This window comes from Didymosphaeria variabile (genome assembly GCF_027946475.1).
Source record: "Didymosphaeria variabile strain IMI 356815 chromosome Unknown scaffold_2, whole genome shotgun sequence".
Classification (NCBI taxonomy): domain Eukaryota; kingdom Fungi; phylum Ascomycota; class Dothideomycetes; order Pleosporales; family Didymosphaeriaceae; genus Didymosphaeria; species Didymosphaeria variabile.
The window spans coordinates 3,270,511-3,287,578 of record NW_026611621.1 but is presented as its reverse complement, the minus strand read 5'-3'; the positions used below and the strand labels follow the sequence as shown (position 1 = coordinate 3,287,578).

Genomic DNA, 17,068 nt, shown 5'->3' with positions numbered 1-17,068 from the left:
CCTCGACGAAAAGGTTTGGCGACGGTGTGTCAAGTAGGCGCCAGAAAGCATTAAAAGAGTTTGGAGCCAACAACTATCAATAGAATTTGAAACATCGCGTCCTAGCCTGCACTCGTATGTGATGAAGTCTCTGTAGAACTCTTCACTCGTCAAGCACCGGAAGTTCTGTCAAGATGTCATCGATTTGCAGGTTACGTAGATCGCTTGAAAGATCATCTATAACGCATTACCAACGTTCGTCTCGCTGTCCGGCTTGCGGGGAGGAAATTCGCGCGAATCCCTCGCCTCGTTCGGAAGCTTGCCTTCGATGCTCGTTCTCGCAGCCAACTGCTCCGCCGCTCCAGGCGCGAAATCACGGTACTCAGAGCTTGTTCCAAGCCTGAAGCCGAGGTAGATAGTCATGAGGAAGGTAGCACAAAGCATACCAAAGACGGTCCACTAAAACTTTGTCAGTGACAATGGGAAGTTTGCTACGGAAGGTTCACTTACATTGCCCATAGGGTAGTTTGGGCCGTCGGTTCCCGGAAACAGGAACGGTGCACTAATACCTCCACAGTTCGAGATGGCGATGGTAACACCGGTAGCCAAAGCGGTCGCTGTCGAGCCTGATACAGTAGCAGTGCGATGAGCCAGGAACGGCATGACGGCTGAGTTGGTGCAAGCGATCAGGAAAACGGCGACATAGCGGCCGATCCAGTTTGTTACCAAAGCCAGGATGAGGTAGCCGGATCCAACAAGAGCCAGTCCAGCAAGTGCATGACGAATACGCTCCCTGGAGTAGTCGGAGTGAATGCAGTTAGCGAGAATTATGATCAGACCGAAAACGTTCGGCGGCACCGTGAGCAGTTGTCCAGTGTAGCCCTTGAAGCCCAGGTTCGCAATGATTGTCGGGCTGAAGTAGGAGAAGGCGTTCAAGCTGTTCACCATGAAGAAATAGCTGATTGCGTACGTCCAGAAAAGCGGATCCAGGAGTGTTTGCTTAGCGATTTCCGCGCTGAATGTTTTGTCCTCCTTGTTCGGTGCGAAGGGTCCCATGCGGGCGACGGCGAAGGCACGCTCCTCTTCGGTGAAAAATTTGGCATCCTGGGGATAGTTTGGCATATATCTCCAGACAATGACACCAAAGATAACAGCGGGTATGCCGGTGAGAACGAAAAGCCATTGCCAGCCAGCGAGACCGGCCTTGCCGTTCAGGAACGAGATACCAGTCGCTAGTAGACCGCTGAAGGCTCCGGCAACCGCAACTGAACCGGCGAAAATGGCCAAACGAGTCGCGCGCTCCGAGGGTTTGTACCAGTAGCAGAGGTACATGACAACACCAGGGAAGAATCCAGCCTCTGCAACTCCAAGGAAGAATCGGATGGCGAGCAGACCTCCGAAACTCTTCACGGCACATGTGCAAATGGTGATAATACCCCAACTGATCATGATTCGACCGATCCAGACTGAAGGCGAAAAGAACTTCATGGCGAAATTGCTGGGCGCCTCGAAGATGACATAAGGTACGAAGAAGACGGCGACGGCAATGTTGTAGCGGTTGCCGGTAAGATCGAGCTCCTTGACGAGGTTGCTCTCAGGCGTATTGTTGTTGAGCGTTCGCGCATTACCCAGGTTCACCTATGGATCGTTAGCATCTTGCGGACGCATCAGAATGTATGCACATACGCGATCGAGGTAGTTGATCAAGTACGATATGCAGATGAACGGAAGAATCCACATATCAATCTTGCGGACGACGCGCCTCTCCATAGCTTTGTCGTTCAAGTCTGGCACGTATGTTGTTCCAACCGCGACATCTTGCTCAACACTGGCCTGGTCAGCATGCTTGGTATCCGTGGTCGTCACCTGCATGATTGGCGAATTCGGACTACACGGAAGCAAGATATTTCAGCGGTTGAAGATCAATGAATCAAGATATGGCAGTTGCGTGCGCGAAACAAGTATTCGGCGGGCGCCGGCTACAATTTGAATTCTTCATCCTCTTATCGAAAACCTTGTATGCTCAACTAGCTGATACATCGTTACCAGACTTGCTGCTGTACCAAGAGATAACAAAATACGATGCTCAGCCCAGTGGACATGACATCGCATCGAGGTCGGTCCTTCTACATTGTTATCGGCGTTGGCTGTGGGGAAGCAAGCCAATTGGAGCCCGTGGGGAGACCGACCGTTGACTACTGACAGGGGCCCGACATCGGATGGCACCCACAAATTTCTCGCCCTGCGTTGATCTACTGTGCGGCCCACTCGGACGACGGTATCTCAGTCATATTAGTTTGTAAGGGGCCAGCCAAGATCTGGAGATGTTATCTCGTCGACGCGTCCTGTAATGACTTTTTCCGAGAGTCCCCAGTTTACCGGAGCATCTAACCAGACAGTCTTAGAGAAGTACTGCTGGCAAATCGCTTCCTCTCTCTTTCCGGCAACTGCACTCCTGAGCGATTTCCCATGGATGTTTGTGCTCGCGGGCGAAATAATTTTGCACTAGCAGCAGTACGATGAGAATCCTCAGCCACCCGCAGTCTTCTCTCCGTCCAGCCTCTGACATAGGTGGCATTGATCGTTCTTCCGGAACTTACATTTGTACCATCTGCGTACAGACGATCCTTCAATAAGTTTACTCTGCGTATGAAAGCTATTCGAGCTGGAGTGCTGGGCGCGCATGATCCATGTTCACAGTGGAGGGCTCCAGCTCATCCAGACTTCCCAGGCTTATCGATTTGAACCGACGCACTGCGTACTACTTTTATGAGAGCGTGTGGACGTGAAAGGTGGCTCGACCAGCAAAGCGCATGAAAATCGGTTCGAGGGATCGCCTTGGATCGGTCATGGCAGGATACGAAGAGCGCACTCTTCACGCATATCAACGATGCATCACTCTTTTGGGATTGAGCAGAAAATGCTACATGACTACCATAGTGTTTTGCATGGACATCTGACAGAGTGATGTATGCCATGTTCGACTGGGTCGCTCGCTTTTGATGTCTTTGCCCGTCGAGAGGTTGTAGGTAGGTAGGTGGGTCAAGAAAAAAGATATTTCCACCGAAAAAAACAGGACTAGAGAGCCGAAAAAAAGCTGGACTCGCGGGGAATTGAACCCCGGACCTCTCCCATCGTCGATAGACAATATACAGAAGATGCAATCGCTATGCTAAGGGAAAATCATACCACTAGACCACAAGCCCTATACTTCATTTGATGACTAACCGTTGTCTCTATCACTCTATATCGAAAGAGAGTTGCCCTAGACATCGTGGGAGGTACTAGTAGATGGTACAAGTCTATAAAACCTGTAGGATAAGCAGATCAAGGGCCTAGGGTTGTGCAGTTGCAGGCGAGCTGCCTCCTGACGTGGAAGAAAAGCGCGCCATCTCAAAGAAGAAAGGCTATGACGCCAAGTCACATGCTGCAGTGGACCCCGGCCAAGCTCTCCAACAGTTCATCACCACTTACATCCGCAAAAGCGCAACGATACCACAATTCCACCCCGCGAGAAGTCGCTAAAATGCGGCTGCGGCTATCAGTGCAGCGAAACAACCTCCCCGTGTCCAACATTCTATGGAGCGTGCCGGATATAGCGAGCTCGCAGGCATACACGTTTGCGCGACTACTTGAAGACGTCAACCGCATTCTGCCGCTAGAAGCGGAGCAATGGGGTTTGGAGGACTACATTGTCGAGCTTGATGGCTTCGAGTGCCTCCATTTCTCGCCTGTGCCGCAGACGTTAAAAGAAGACGACCACATTTCGTAAGTTGACTTCGTGCACACTTGGATAGGCCTGCTAATCGTTCATGGCAGTATCCGACCTCTTCTGACCGCCGAAGTCCGCTCTCGCACGCTCTGCGGCCGCACACAGATCTCCGAGGACGGTCGCCATCTTATCGACGGCATTCCGTTCGGTCGACCGTATCTCAGGCAACCCTCCCGACCCGCCGTGACAATTCCGCCTCCTAAACGCCGCCGGATCGAAGACGACACTGCAGGAGGAAGTGAGGTGCCAGAATCTGCAGGATTCATCACAGCAGCCGAGGACGCGCCGTCCCCTGTAAAAAGCGCTGGAGCGGAGGGGAGCAGGAACAGAGTGCGCTTTGATCAGGCAGACGATGCAGGATCCGACGATAGTGAAGAGGACGAAGATTTTGTGCCCGGACATGTCAGCGAAGGCTCGATAGACTCGGGAAGCGAGGATGACAGTTCATCTGCGGCTTCGGAAGCTTCTGTCCAGCCTACGAAACCAGACACGCGTGGCCGCTCTGCCGAAGACGAAGCCTCGGACACATCATCGGTAGTCGAGACCGACAGCAGCTCAGGGTCATCTTCGGATTCTGAAAGCGACTCTCAGTCAGAAACAGATATGCAAGCTGAGGCTAGCGCAGACTCTGACTCCGACAGTGACAGTGACAGTGATTCAGACTCAACCGATTCAGACTCTGATAGTGACAGCGATAGCTCTGCGCCAGACGTTCTTTCCTCGAAACCTACCGTACCACCGTGGTCAGGCTCGAAGCAGACGCGAAGGAGAAATTTCAGGCGAAAACAATTAGTGAAGCTCAAACAACTCAAGGCGGAAGGGAAGCTATATCCAGACGCTACGTATGCCGACCTACAGCAATATCTTGGAACACCTACCGAGCCTGACTCACCGAAACTGACACTTGCGCACCCTATATCTAAAGCGACTGGCAAGAGAAAGCGATTAGACGACGAAGTAGAGGACCATGAGACGCAGACACTCGCGGATGAATCCGCCGAGCTTGAGCGACGTAGGCAAGAGCTCATGGCGCGCTTTGCAGATGATGCACCTGATGTCGAGATGACCCCAGTCGATTCATCAAATTCTACCGTAGAACAACAGGTGGAGGAAACTGCAAGCGTGAGCGCTTCACCAGCGGTCACACCAGGTCCCGCGTCCAAGAGAAGTACCGCTACGCCAACACCACCCACGAAACGGCTTCGACCCAATGTTTCGGCCATTGGCCGCATTCTCCAGCGCCAGGCTGTGAACGTTGAGCGAACAACGTCAAGAAAACTTGTAGTTGAAGAGCCTCCTGAACCCGAGGGCGCTTCCGATCCCGACTTTTGGAAGCAGCGTATCAATCTGTCCGCGTTCGAGTGCTGGGATGAAGACCACGAGCTTAGCGCCCCTCCTTTTCCGTTCGAGCAGCACTGGGATCCGGCCAGCAAGTTGATGCGCGAGAACCAACAGAACGCGAAGAAAAAGAAAACCAAGAAGAACAAACAGCAGACTGCAGCGCCGTATGAAGACAACGAGGATCAAGAGCCCGAGGAAACACCCATGCTCGACTATGACGACTCACCCGAGACTATGAAGGCAGGTTCCGACCCAACAGATGCCATAGAATGTCAGATTCTACAGGACGTGGAGCTTGCTGCGAAAACTGATCTGCCACCTCTACCTGAGGATGTCGAGTCGCTTCCACTCTTGCAGCCACATGATATTCGAGTTGGTGCGGTTGTTGTGTTCAGGATCTACGACATCGATCCCATGACCGTCACTCCACACATCAGCGACTACAAGACAGCAGTCGTTGAGAAGGAGGGTGACTCAGGCAACGGGGCGGGGACGTTCAGGTTGAAGCTTGCTGACCGTGATGTCCGGCAAAAGGCGAGCGAAACGGATACGGGCAATCCAGCCAAGAGCGGCGTCGGTGCCTTCAGGATGAGCAACGAGGAAGATGACGAAGACGACAGCATTTGGGAGGGCACTTTTGGTGAGCTGGTGGAGCCAAAGCTGCTGAAAGCTGCGCATTAGGGACCATGGCATGGAGCAATATACTCCCCTGACTCAGGGTTGTTTTAGGCGGCTGTAGTACATCAAATGTCGTTTTACGAGGGACCTTGCACTTGTGGCACAAGGGCAGTGCTTTTGCGCACAGTCGCGCTAGGAAGATTGATACCCCAATGTTATTGTCACAGTCCGTTTCCTCATACCTCTACTTGCAAGTTGTGTGATTTGCCTGTTGGCGTTCGTTTACAGCTCCGTCGGAACAACGTCTCCGCACGGCCGGGATAGGTACCCCTCCTGTCGTCATCCCGGCCGTCAGCTTCTCCAACACATGTCGCCATGTCTGCAGCACCTGAGGTGAGCTCCGATGCAGGCCGCCGTCTCGCCTGCATTCAGCCCATCATAAACCAGGTGTCCCTTCACGAGATGGCACGTGTGCAGCGAGATTGGCACGACAAGTACCTTTCCAGGGTCCTGGTGCGTCTCCTCGGCCTCGCATAGCTTCGTTAGCCCCTCCATCTCAACTGCCGCGGTGGGGTACCTCATGATGGTTCGGGCCAAGAGATTTTTTCGTATCAGGGCAACTATTAGGGCCCGAGGTGAGCTTCTGTACAACTGTCTTTAATCCCGTATTCTTCTGAAGGGACGCTGGACGTTTTATGTATATTGAAACCTTGAGGTGGGTGAGAATGGACCTGCAAAACTCTCCGAAGGATATCCAAAGCTGACGTCGATCCGTAGACAGAATACACACGATGCCTCTTCCATTTGGTGTATATAGAGCCGACCACGTAGGCTCCTTCCTACGTCCTAAGACCGTGCTCGACGCCCGTGAAGCTGTCGCCAACGAAAAGTCCACCATCACCGAGCTCCGCAAAGTCGAAGACGCCGCCGTCGCAGACGTTGCGCAGAAGCAAATCGAAAATGGCCTACGCTCCGTAACCGATGGCGAATTTCGCCGTGCATACTTTCACTTGGACTTTCTCCAACATCTGAGCGGCATCGAGATCAAAGGTCAAACCGGCCTCATCCGCCCGCACGGCTTCTCGCCCCCCGTGCTCGCCGTGACTGGCAAACTCGGTCACCCCAAGCCCATTCAAGTCGACGATTTTAAATTCCTTGAAGAGCAAATCAAGAAGCACGGCGGCGGCGCGACCACAAAAGTGTGCATCCCTTCACCCACTATGGTGCACTTCCGCGGCGGCAGGGCAAGCATCGACATTGAAGCGTACCCCGACCTGGACGAATTCTTCGAGGACCTCGCCCGTGTCTACCAGGAGGAGTTGGACAGCCTATACCAGGCAGGCTGCCGCTTCGTCCAGCTCGACGATACGAACCTCGCGTACCTGTGCGACCCCGACATGCGCAAGCAGGCCGAAGACCGCAACGAGGATCTCTCAACCCTTCCGCGCAAATACGCCGAGCTCATCAACAAAGCCATCTGCAAGCGCCCCTCCGACATGAAAATTGGCATCCACCTCTGCCGCGGAAACTACCGATCCAAGTGGTTCGCATCCGGCGGATACGAGCCCGTAGCCGAAGTCCTCTTCAAAGAACTCAACGTCGACGCGTACTTCCTTGAGTACGATGACGCGCGATCAGGAGACTTCAAGCCGCTCCGCCACCTTCCTGAGCACAAGGTTGTTGTGCTGGGGCTTATGAGCTCGAAGAAGGCGGGTCTGGATGAGAAGGAGGAAATTGTGCAGAGGTTGAAGCAGGCCTCAGAGATTACGCCGAAGGGCTTGGAGCAGCTTGCGCTGAGCCATCAGTGTGGCTTTAGTAGTACGGTAGAGGGGAATGAGTTGAGTGAGGAGGAGCAGTGGGCGAAGGTCAGGTTGGAGGTGGAGATTGCGAAGGAGATGTGGGGAGCAGACCTGAGCAAATAAATTATGTGTGGAGGCGTTGAAGTAGACAGGGAGATGATACCAAGAAGATGAACTTTCGAAGCCAGCCTCACATTGTTCTGTGTGCTGAACCTGTCTCGAAGGTCGTCTGCTAGTGCTATTATGTGCTGCATAAGAATTCCCATGCCGACAACGAAGTCTTGGGCCATCCCTTCGAATATGTGTACACTCAGTAGGGCATCTACTGTTTATAGTTCTTGTACACCAATGAACATCTGAATGTTCCTCAATCATTCTACTCATGTAAAGGCAGGAATGGCTAGACTGACTTACGGAGCGGATGAGACGTGCAACTTGCATTCAGATGTTGCCATCAGTTTGGGTTTATGGATGAGGCGTTTCAGAGTAAGTGGAGTGCTTTAGACTGCGATTGCGATCGTACGGGCGAACGAGGGAATAATAGGTAGAAACCATTTATCGCTCAGATATTCAGGTTTGGAGAGCCCGGATAAAAGAGGGATCTCATGGAGGCTGTGGAAAATTCGAAAAGGAATCCACGTGAGCGTCAACGAAGCGATTCTGGGAGAGTTGAAGGAAGCGAATCAACGACAGGTATGTGTTGATGGTGCCTAAGCTCAAGCGCTCCTGTGTTGACCACTCTTAAAAATCAAGAAACAGTAAACATTGCGGTCAAGATCGCGACGACGACGACTGAGTCTCGCATGCTCACGGGAGCAAGCCTCAAGGATACTATAAGGTTACTACAGAATCGTCCATGTTGTGTTAAAGCGCCGGAAGCTCCGGTAACCAACAATCTCTTCAGGAGTAGTAAAGGGTGGGAACTTGTAATTATCCAGAGGCTACAGTAAACCTACATACGTAAATCGTATGAGATTGAAGAGACGTTTGGGCGTTTTAAATTTTCTCCCAGATAGATTTTACCTATTAGGCAGGGTAACATACCCTTGCAAAGTGAAGTAATGGAGTTGGTGGCTACGCTGATAAACTCTATTTTGCCCGCGCCAAACTATTGACGTCTATCTAATAGAGTCGACAAACCATTTCACTTCTTCGATAGCACCCTGGAAAAGCTCTCTTCGAAGCTCGCCGCCTGCTACACTTTGCGCTTGTTGCAGGGAGAAGAGGCGTTTTGTTTCCGCGACCGCTTTCCTCTCTGAGAGTTCTTCAGCCTTAGCTAGATACTGGGTTGGTCCTTTCGAAGACTTCGAAAATTCGCTTGCGCTCTATCACACTTGTCGCGATCTTAGTGCTTAGTGTGGAATGGTCGATGTTTAGGGCTATCGGACTCGGAACGTGCCGGCATTGAGAGTGACCTGTTGCCCCACGCGCTAGAGTGATCTTGTTCATCTTAAAGCTGTGCAAGCCTTTGTACTGCAACTCGCAACGCGGCACAGTAGCACGGTGGAAGATCAAATTCCAAGCCTCACCAGACAACCTGCCACGTAGTATTCGAGAAGCCAACGATCTGGGAGAATGCCTCATCACGCTTGTCAAATTTCCTCAGTATGCGTCGCTTACCGTCCCTGCTAACGAACATCAAGTCTTGACCTGGATCCTTTTGTAATTTGCCTGGAATGTTCCTTGTAACAATGCGATCCACCTTCTCGATTCTTTCGAGTTGGTTGTATTGGAGAGACCAGAGGACATTATGGCCAAAGTTTGTTATAAACCTTATTCCGCTAGGACTGACGACAAGACGACCGGTGGTCTTGTCCTCGGTCGCGGTATAGCTGTTGTAGTCGTGTTCCGGATCGAAAGTAGGAGAGATTGATGCCACTTCGGAGGGCACTGGCACGGATTTCTGAGCCAGTAGAGTACCTTCGGCTTGGGCGTATTTGACGGCCCACTCCGCTGTGGTTCAGTGAGCAAACAGTCCAAACAAGCAGCATGCAACTAACCGTGTGTTGGAATATTCCAAAGAAAACGCTTGGCAGGCGATACTAATAGTCTGTACTCTGGAAAATTGACAGCGATCGGGTATAGAGCAAAGTATGTCAGACCCATAAGAAATGTTACGGTTTTGACGAACAACCACATCGGGACCAGAGCGGTAGCTAGCGTAGTAATACCGAGAACAATCATAGCACGCAGTGTCCGATGGGGAACTCGCCATTCGTAGAAGCTTTATGCGTGTCAGTTATTATGCCTCAAGTATAGCTGGGGACACCTACTTGCGTAAGCTTTCGAAGAAGTTGGCTAGATCCGCCAGCTGCACCATGAGCCATGGTCCCAAGCCCTCGACAAGTTGGTCGGACCAATTTTCGTCACCTTCCTTGACGATTAACTCTGTTAGAGAAAGAGCAGTCGCGCGTTGGTTTTCCCGATGTTCAATATCTTCGCGCAAGTCTTTCATCGTGTTGCCATGAGTGCGTCGTTGTACAACGAGATACAGGCATGCCGCGAGCTATTATAGTGAGTATGTACTAAATTTCGTAAGGTTCAACATAGAGGACTTACACAACCTGGAAGCAACATATCGAAGTACCAAAGCACTAAGTATACCAGTAAGTACTTTGCCGTTGTAGCCGGTTGCTCCCAACGATAGACTCTACGTGATGTCATGATGAGTTCTTGAAGCGGGGAAGAAGCCAACAAGAAGCGTTCTATGTTCGGCAAGATGGTTTGCTTCGATGGTGCTGGTGGATCGGAACCATATCCGATGTACTGCCCTCCGTATTGATGTGCACAGTAAATGAGCAGCTGTCATGCGTTAGATGGCTTCGCGGAAAGCTCCCAGAGCCGGAAAAAGGAACCCATTGGCCTACATTCTGTCCGTATGCTCTCCAATCAGTGATCAGACCTTTTCGTGGATCCTGCTTCTCGAAGTCTGATCTTGGTCTCAACTTGATCTCATCTCGCGGCAGACGCCTGATCTTGGTAACGTGGCGATCCAAGGTCCATCGCGCGTACGTAGCTTGGCGCTCCTTCAGCAGCTTGGAAAGATCTTTGATCGCAAGAAGTCGCTGCGCATCGTCTTGTGCGCGTTCAACTGCTTCAGAAGCATGTATCAGGTCTACTTCATCGCCATGAGGAACTTCCTTTGCTGTGATCTGACCCGCTACTTGCTGGTCGGTTTGTTCTGATATTTTAGACCTGACGGTGTCGAGAGGATTGTGAAGGAAGTCTTTCATAGTCGGCTTGTCTGGCTCTGGCGCATCAGTTACGTATCGTGATTCTGAAGAGGTGCCAGCACCCGCAAGCGCTGCCGTCGTGTATTCAAGGTCATCCGATGCTTTCCCTATATGTAGAGTCTTCCTGATTTTCAAGCCTGCTCGATGCTTTTTCGCCTTGATTGACTCGACAACACTGTGCGAGGACGTGTGCGGGCTACCAGATTGACACTGGTCATCAGAGTCTTCACTCGGCGTCTCGTGCGGTTCAGGGATCTGTATCTGCGCCGCTTTGGTTATCTTGGCTCGGTCGAGTCCCACCTCAAACTCATCGACCAGAACGGGGTCCTGTCGTGCTTGCATGTCGCCGCTGCCGTGAGTCCTGCCACGTGCGGTAGGGGTTTCCAAGGTTTGGAGGCAGCTAAACCGACGAATTTGGTATTAATATGAGGGATTAGGTTATAGGATCTAGGGTCACCGCAATGTAGCTCTTCCACGATCTTGCTATAGCTGGTTTGGCTGCAAACGCTTCCCGCGGCGAGCATGACGACGTCATCGCCTGTGACTGAGTAACATGACGCGGTGGCTCTCGCCTAAACCTACACGTATATTTCGGCGATACAGTATTAGATCAGGTCGCAACGCTGGATTTGGTGAATAATCTTGTCTTCAGTTTCCCAACACGGTCAGCCGGCATGCATATAGCCAACACGCATGTCGTTACGAGAGCTCGAAACATGCAAACGCGATGAGGCTGTGGAGTAACGATTGACCGCGAGCCGTGTTGAGCGTGACAGTTGTGGAATCAGTGTTGCAGCTGCAGAGCAGGCTGTCAGTGTCGCGGTTCGGGCCGATGACGACCCTGCTGATGATCCCCATGGTCGTGAAACCGGGGCCCAATGTTGGTGGCCCCAGAAGCTCGACTGCATAAGCGAGTCAACGTTACCGGTAGCCACCATTGTATTCCTAGAACATCGAATTCAGCTACACAAGATGATGGTAAACGTCTTCTGCGGAGTGACCTAGTTATGCTAGGCTTTTTGGACATACATACTAGGTACCAGGGCTGATTGTTAAACACGTGATCTCACCTTTACGGATTTGCCGAGGTAAGCTTGGAGGCGCAACGCTTCAACATGTCAGCGACCTTAGCTATACGCAGCAACAACAATGTGCAACTGTCGTCTATGATCACAAAGTACCTGGATAGCGTTATATCCACACCCAGCCACCAACGCTGAGAGCCTACTTTTCCGACTTGTTGATTGGCAGTCCCCTCCTACATCCCAGGGACCTTCGCCGAGGGGCCGAGGCACAGCATAACGGGTAAGGTATTGCGGGGACACTAGCAACATGCGTGCATTCAACTCCACACTGTTTCGCGATATATACAATCACAGTCTGTCTTATCGACAATTCGCTTGGACTAATTTCCGAATTAGCAGTCACCATGACTTCTCAATACAACGACATCAAATTCGAGATCAAAGGGAAAATCGGTGTTATTAAGGTACTCTACTCTTGAATACTCTACTTTTTCTCAAGGAGAGTTAACAACTCATCGCATAGTTTAACCGCCCTAAAGCTCTCAATTCGTTTGGTGGCACTCTCATCCTCGATGTCATCGCCGCTCTTCGCGAGCTCAACGAGCACCCAGACACCGTCTTCACTGTCCTGACTGGCGAGGGTCGTTTTTTCTCCGCCGGTGCAGATGTTCGAGGTGCAGGCACTTTGTCGCAGGTAATTTCTCTTTCCATTCCTGATTCTATGGTCGAGTTTGGGCTGTTGGCGATTTCAAGTAGCGACTAAGTGCATCGTGCAGCCGAAGGAATATAAGAACGCGGGCGAGAAGAAGTTGGCGTTCTTACGGAATTTCACTTATGGTATGTAGGCATGACACCACAACACTAGATTCGATTAGCCACTGATACGTGATCATCTACAGCTCACGAGCTCTTGAGAAGCATGATCGACCACCGCAAAGTACTCATTCTCGCACTGAACGGTCCCGGCGTCGGAGGTGGTGCCGCCTGGTTTCCAGGGATCGCAGACATTGTGCTGGCGTCTTCTTCCGCATGGCTTCAATGCCCTTTCAGCGCGCTGGGCCTCGTCCCTGAAAACGGATCTGCTCTCTCTTTCGCACAGCACATCGGTATTCACCGCGCAAACGACTTCCTGATGTTCGGCCGTAAGCTATCCCCACGAGAATTACTCGATGCTGGTATGTACAACTACGTGTGGGACAAAACGGGCGATGATTTCCAAGCCGAGGTCATTAAGTTCCTGGAGGGTCAGCTAGAAGTCAATGACGGGAAGAGCATGATGGAGACAAAGAGGTTGCAAAATGTAGGTGTGAGAGAGGAGCGGATGATGGCAGTTGTCAATGCAGTCGATGCTTTGGCAGAGCGTTTCGTCGAGGACGCACCGACAAGGAGGTTTGCGGAGAAAAGGAAGTTGATGGAGGAGAAGAGTAAAACGCGGTCGAAGATCTAGCTCTTTCATACAGCATCTCTCAGAAGTCTATGTCGCATTTTCCTGTCTACATTTTCGCAATGTTCATACATACCACCCTGTTGCCGATCACTCAGTCCAGGCAACATGTACCGGAAGGCTTCAATATGTAAGTGAATGGCCTAGGAAGCATGCAGTCTTCGCATAATTGGGTGCCTCGTCTACAACGGATCCACTGAGTGGGTTTGCTCATGCGATCAACAGCCTGGGACCTTGGCATAGCCTGACATGTTCGCATCAACAACTAAAAAGCTCTTTACAACGAACTGTCGCTCGCGCCCCACTTTCTAGATACCCTCTAGTAGAATTTCGCTCCACCAAGAGATTCAACCTTCAGCCTCGACTGCTCTTGTGCCCTACCATCCTTTCCTGCCCCCACCTCCTGCTCCTTCGCCTTCGCGTTCTTTTTCCTCTTCTTCTCCAACGAGCTCTGAAACAACAATTCCTCGTCCTCAATCTCCTGCAGCACTGCACACAAGTCAGCAATTGATTTCCCCTTACATCTGCACCAAAACCATTGTTAAACTTACACCCAGCCCACTCCTTCTCCCATCCCTCCACGCCCGCCCCCAGTATACCTTCAACATCCACGTCCTCCCCTCTTTGCACCCTCTCGACCACCTCCCGAAGCAGCCCAATCTTCGCCTCCGCTCGACGAGTCGACAGTGATTTTTCTTGCTTAAGCCACAGGATCTGAATCGCTTGGCTGCCCACCAGCAGCGCCAGCACAATATACGGCGTCGCGGGATTCCATTCGCGGCGCGGAACGTCCGAGGTTGAGGAGAGTGTCTCGCCGGATCGCAAGGGGCGCGGTATCATGGATTTCCAGAAAGAGGGCCGCAGTATGGTTGGTATGGTAAGGTGTCGCGCATGGGCGTGATGTGGAGAGAGTAGGGCGAAGGTGCGGGATTGCGGGCGGGTGGCTGGGGTGAGGAGGGTGCGCGAGGTATGCGGATGGCGCAGGAGCTGGCGGAGAAGGACGCGCGTGTCCATGCTTGCGAGAGATGTGGTTCGGATGTTGAAATGGGATGCGACGCGACCTCGAAACTCGAGAAACTTTTGGGGAACTACCGGTACACTAGGTGACAGGGGGGCCCGCTCGTCCAATCAGAGTGCGTCATCCTCCGGAGGAGCATGTGGGTTGCACCGCGATCGACACCTTACTCGCGACCTGGTCAATTGCAGGGAAAGGCTTACGACAGCATCAAAGTTCGTGTGATACACGAAGGCAAGATGTTATATGATGCTGAATAGCAAGAGCTCCTGACTCTCGCCTGAGGCTTTTTGGAATGACCTGGTGACCATTACCGAGTTCGCTGCTAAAACGCAAGCACACCCTCTAGTAGTACAACGTTGATAATGGTATCGTTAGGACAATTGACGAATCGTCTTACGCTCTTTGTACAATCAAAACTTGGCCATCGACAGATCCATTGCACCGAATCTTGTCGTGACTTATGTTCCCTCCTACGAACTTTCCCGGGAGGATCGCGAACATTGCCCGAAACACGTCTAGTCAGACGCACTTGTCCAGCTCACAAGATCATGTTAGCCAACGCCACAGACGTTAGGTCAAAGGTGTTAGATAAGATATATATTAGGGTGCACTAATCACTCTTCAATCTCTCGCGTCACCTCCGCTGCTGCCCTTGCGTCCGAAGATTCTGACTCTGCGGTAGCTGGTCCATCATCCACAGATGGCGTTTGTTCCGAATTTGGCGATGCGACGACACCAGCGGGCGGGACGAAAGTGTCACCGTCTTCAGTGTCGAGTTGCATAAGGAAAGTTTCCCAGATTTCGATGAGCTGGGGAACGCGTCAGTACAGCCAAACAATGGCGATGTCGCACCCCTCGCTTACCTCTTTCTGTGCCTCCACAGCGCTTTCCAAATAAGTCTCCACCCCAGACTTGAAATCTTCGACCTTTTCTCGTTCGAATCGCTCCAATTCGCTCCTCATCAAGCGACCCATATCCTCGAACAATAATCTTGCCTGGTGAACACGTCGCTCGGCGTCAGCAACGTCGGCGCTGAGTTGGTTCAAACGATCTTGCTGTGAGCGCCCTTGCCTTAGTAACTTATCCTGTGTTGTCTTGCGCTTGTGAAGTTCGGCTTCCGCATTGTGCCATGTGTGGTACGATTTTTGCCGTTGTAGGAACGCTTGCTTCACTGAGCCTATTAAGCGAATATACTCATCAATGACAATGCCCATAGTGAGCACATCTTGCTGAGCTTGGCGTTCGTAGAGTTCTCGTATCCGAATCTGAATATCTGATAAGCTGTCGAGCGGACCGGACAGCGACGGGGATAATTCGACGGTTGACAAAGAGTGTAGCGAGGCAGAGAAGTCACCGCATGCTTCAGCCAAGCCTTTGCGTTGTGCCACCACCGTGTCGGTAGCTTTGAGCAGAGCCTTCAATTGGTTCTCAAGCGCGTCGAGATAAATCTTTCGGTCGTGAAACCACTGAAATCGTCAACATAAAACATCGAATCAGGTTGAATGGGTACCTACGTCGTCATGCTCAACAAACTTGCCACTGCTTCCGCCTAGCATTGAACCGAACATGCCTTTGCTCTCTCCGAGGCCGGGGTCCTTCCGTTCCTTATTTTTGATATCAACGTTAAACGCATCACTCTCAAGGAATATCTTCAGGTCGCCGTCGTGTTGCAGAACGGAGTGCGCGGCAATCTTGTTTAGCATGCGCTCTAAAGCTGCACGTCTTGACTCCACAAAATCGGTGTCGAACCGACCGACTGCCTGCTTCTCCGGAGGTGGGGGGACGATTATACCGGGGTTGTTGTTGTGTAGCTGATTATACAACCATAGGAAGTCACGGTAGCGACGAGAGACGGTGAATTCGGAGTTGCGATACCCTTTGGAGGTGGTCTGATGGTCGATGAGCACATTGACGACCCATGCTAGGTAGCAAGGTGCGCTTACCTTGGTCATGACGGAATACTCGGTATGCGAGCTCGTCAGATCACCGACCTTGTGCGGATCTCCCACATAGATGCTGAATGTCGGCTTCGCTGCCTGTTCCACACTTACGCTTGGTTGTGTCGGGCGGATTGGCGCGGCTGCAGTGGCTGGCTGAACGGGAGGCGGTACTCGTGGGCCTCGCGCGAGGGGCCTTTCGTCGTCATCGTCGTCTAGATCCACGGAGTCGAGGGTCCCCTGCAGGGAGGGTATTGATGCGGCTGGTGGTGGAGGAGCGTTCCGTCCTGCCTGTTCTTTCTGCGGCGGTGCTGGTGGCGCCTCTGGTCCCGGAGTCGAGTCTGCAAGAGGCGCACCGAGAGGCCCCAAGGGATCCTCAACAGCCTCGAGCTTAGTTGCCTGCGCGCCGTACTGCTTCCTTCGCGGCCCTCGTCCGACGGGTGAGCGGGGTGCGGCCGAGGCATTGGACGCAGATGAGGTGGCGGGTTGCGAATCGGACTGCGGTGCTTTGTTTCATCAGCTCTGTCCTATATTTTGCGCTGCGCCTTTCGTACCAGACTCGTTCTCTTGGGTTATCTTGGGTACCTGAGGGGGCGGAGACCGCGAGGGCACATCTGCGCACGAAGTCAGTACTGGTTTTGCACGTCGAGACCTAAAGCATGCGACGTACCGCCCCATGGCGAGCTCCCTTCGTCGCCGAGATCCATTGCGTTGAGACGAAGTACGGAGCTGTTAAGCAGGCAGGCAGGCAAGCTGGGACGCCGCATGTGCGTCAACCCCAGCGTGGAACGTGCCTTCCGCTCCGAGCGGCTTGGCACTCCGCCTCGGTCATCCGTCATTGCCTCCGTCTGGGCTCGACATGACCCAACAGCCTCACAGAGACGCAAGCGCCTGTCGGTGCA

At 52.3% G+C, this 17,068-nt stretch overlaps 7 protein-coding genes and 1 non-coding gene across 8 annotated transcripts; 3 read left to right on the top strand and 5 right to left on the bottom strand.

Annotated features, from left to right (window-relative positions):
• Positions 1 to 216: 216 nt before the first annotated feature.
• On the bottom strand, positions 217 to 1,851 carry N0V89_002784 (uncharacterized protein; the record flags this gene model as incomplete). The annotated part of the gene is made up of 3 exons (XM_056211590.1): positions 217 to 438; positions 490 to 1,617; positions 1,666 to 1,851. The coding sequence occupies 3 exons, from the start codon at positions 1,849 to 1,851 to the stop codon at positions 217 to 219; spliced, it is 1,536 nt and encodes a 511-aa protein (XP_056075063.1).
• Positions 1,852 to 3,077: 1,226 nt separating this feature from the next.
• Positions 3,078 to 3,185, bottom strand: N0V89_002783. Its single transcript has one exon. It is a non-coding gene; the product is annotated as a tRNA-Ala (tRNA).
• A 320-nt stretch (positions 3,186 to 3,505) lies between these two features.
• Positions 3,506 to 5,773, top strand: N0V89_002782 (uncharacterized protein; the record flags this gene model as incomplete). The annotated part of the gene is made up of 2 exons (XM_056211589.1): positions 3,506 to 3,747; positions 3,799 to 5,773. 2 exons carry the CDS (start codon positions 3,506 to 3,508, stop codon positions 5,771 to 5,773), a joined length of 2,217 nt encoding a protein of 738 aa, XP_056075062.1.
• A 399-nt stretch (positions 5,774 to 6,172) lies between these two features.
• Positions 6,173 to 7,632, top strand: N0V89_002781 (uncharacterized protein; the record flags this gene model as incomplete). Its single annotated transcript, XM_056211588.1, has 2 exons — positions 6,173 to 6,179; positions 6,542 to 7,632. 2 exons carry the CDS (start codon positions 6,173 to 6,175, stop codon positions 7,630 to 7,632), a joined length of 1,098 nt encoding a protein of 365 aa, XP_056075061.1.
• Positions 7,633 to 8,627: 995 nt separating this feature from the next.
• N0V89_002780 (uncharacterized protein) lies at positions 8,628 to 11,084 on the bottom strand (the record flags this gene model as incomplete). Its single annotated transcript, XM_056211587.1, has 6 exons — positions 8,628 to 8,834; positions 9,047 to 9,462; positions 9,510 to 9,733; positions 9,783 to 10,015; positions 10,069 to 10,311; positions 10,377 to 11,084. 6 exons carry the CDS (start codon positions 11,082 to 11,084, stop codon positions 8,628 to 8,630), a joined length of 2,031 nt encoding a protein of 676 aa, XP_056075060.1.
• Positions 11,085 to 12,171: 1,087 nt separating this feature from the next.
• Positions 12,172 to 13,214, top strand: N0V89_002779 (uncharacterized protein; the record flags this gene model as incomplete). Its single annotated transcript, XM_056211586.1, has 4 exons — positions 12,172 to 12,231; positions 12,291 to 12,461; positions 12,544 to 12,604; positions 12,667 to 13,214. The coding sequence occupies 4 exons, from the start codon at positions 12,172 to 12,174 to the stop codon at positions 13,212 to 13,214; spliced, it is 840 nt and encodes a 279-aa protein (XP_056075059.1).
• A 316-nt stretch (positions 13,215 to 13,530) lies between these two features.
• Positions 13,531 to 14,225, bottom strand: N0V89_002778 (uncharacterized protein; the record flags this gene model as incomplete). The annotated part of the gene is made up of 2 exons (XM_056211585.1): positions 13,531 to 13,700; positions 13,763 to 14,225. The coding sequence occupies 2 exons, from the start codon at positions 14,223 to 14,225 to the stop codon at positions 13,531 to 13,533; spliced, it is 633 nt and encodes a 210-aa protein (XP_056075058.1).
• Positions 14,226 to 14,843: 618 nt separating this feature from the next.
• Positions 14,844 to 16,873, bottom strand: vps5 (Vacuolar protein sorting-associated protein vps5; the record flags this gene model as incomplete). The annotated part of the gene is made up of 6 exons (XM_056211584.1): positions 14,844 to 15,038; positions 15,093 to 15,695; positions 15,744 to 16,118; positions 16,173 to 16,672; positions 16,721 to 16,780; positions 16,837 to 16,873. The coding sequence occupies 6 exons, from the start codon at positions 16,871 to 16,873 to the stop codon at positions 14,844 to 14,846; spliced, it is 1,770 nt and encodes a 589-aa protein (XP_056075057.1).
• Positions 16,874 to 17,068: the final 195 nt, after the last annotated feature.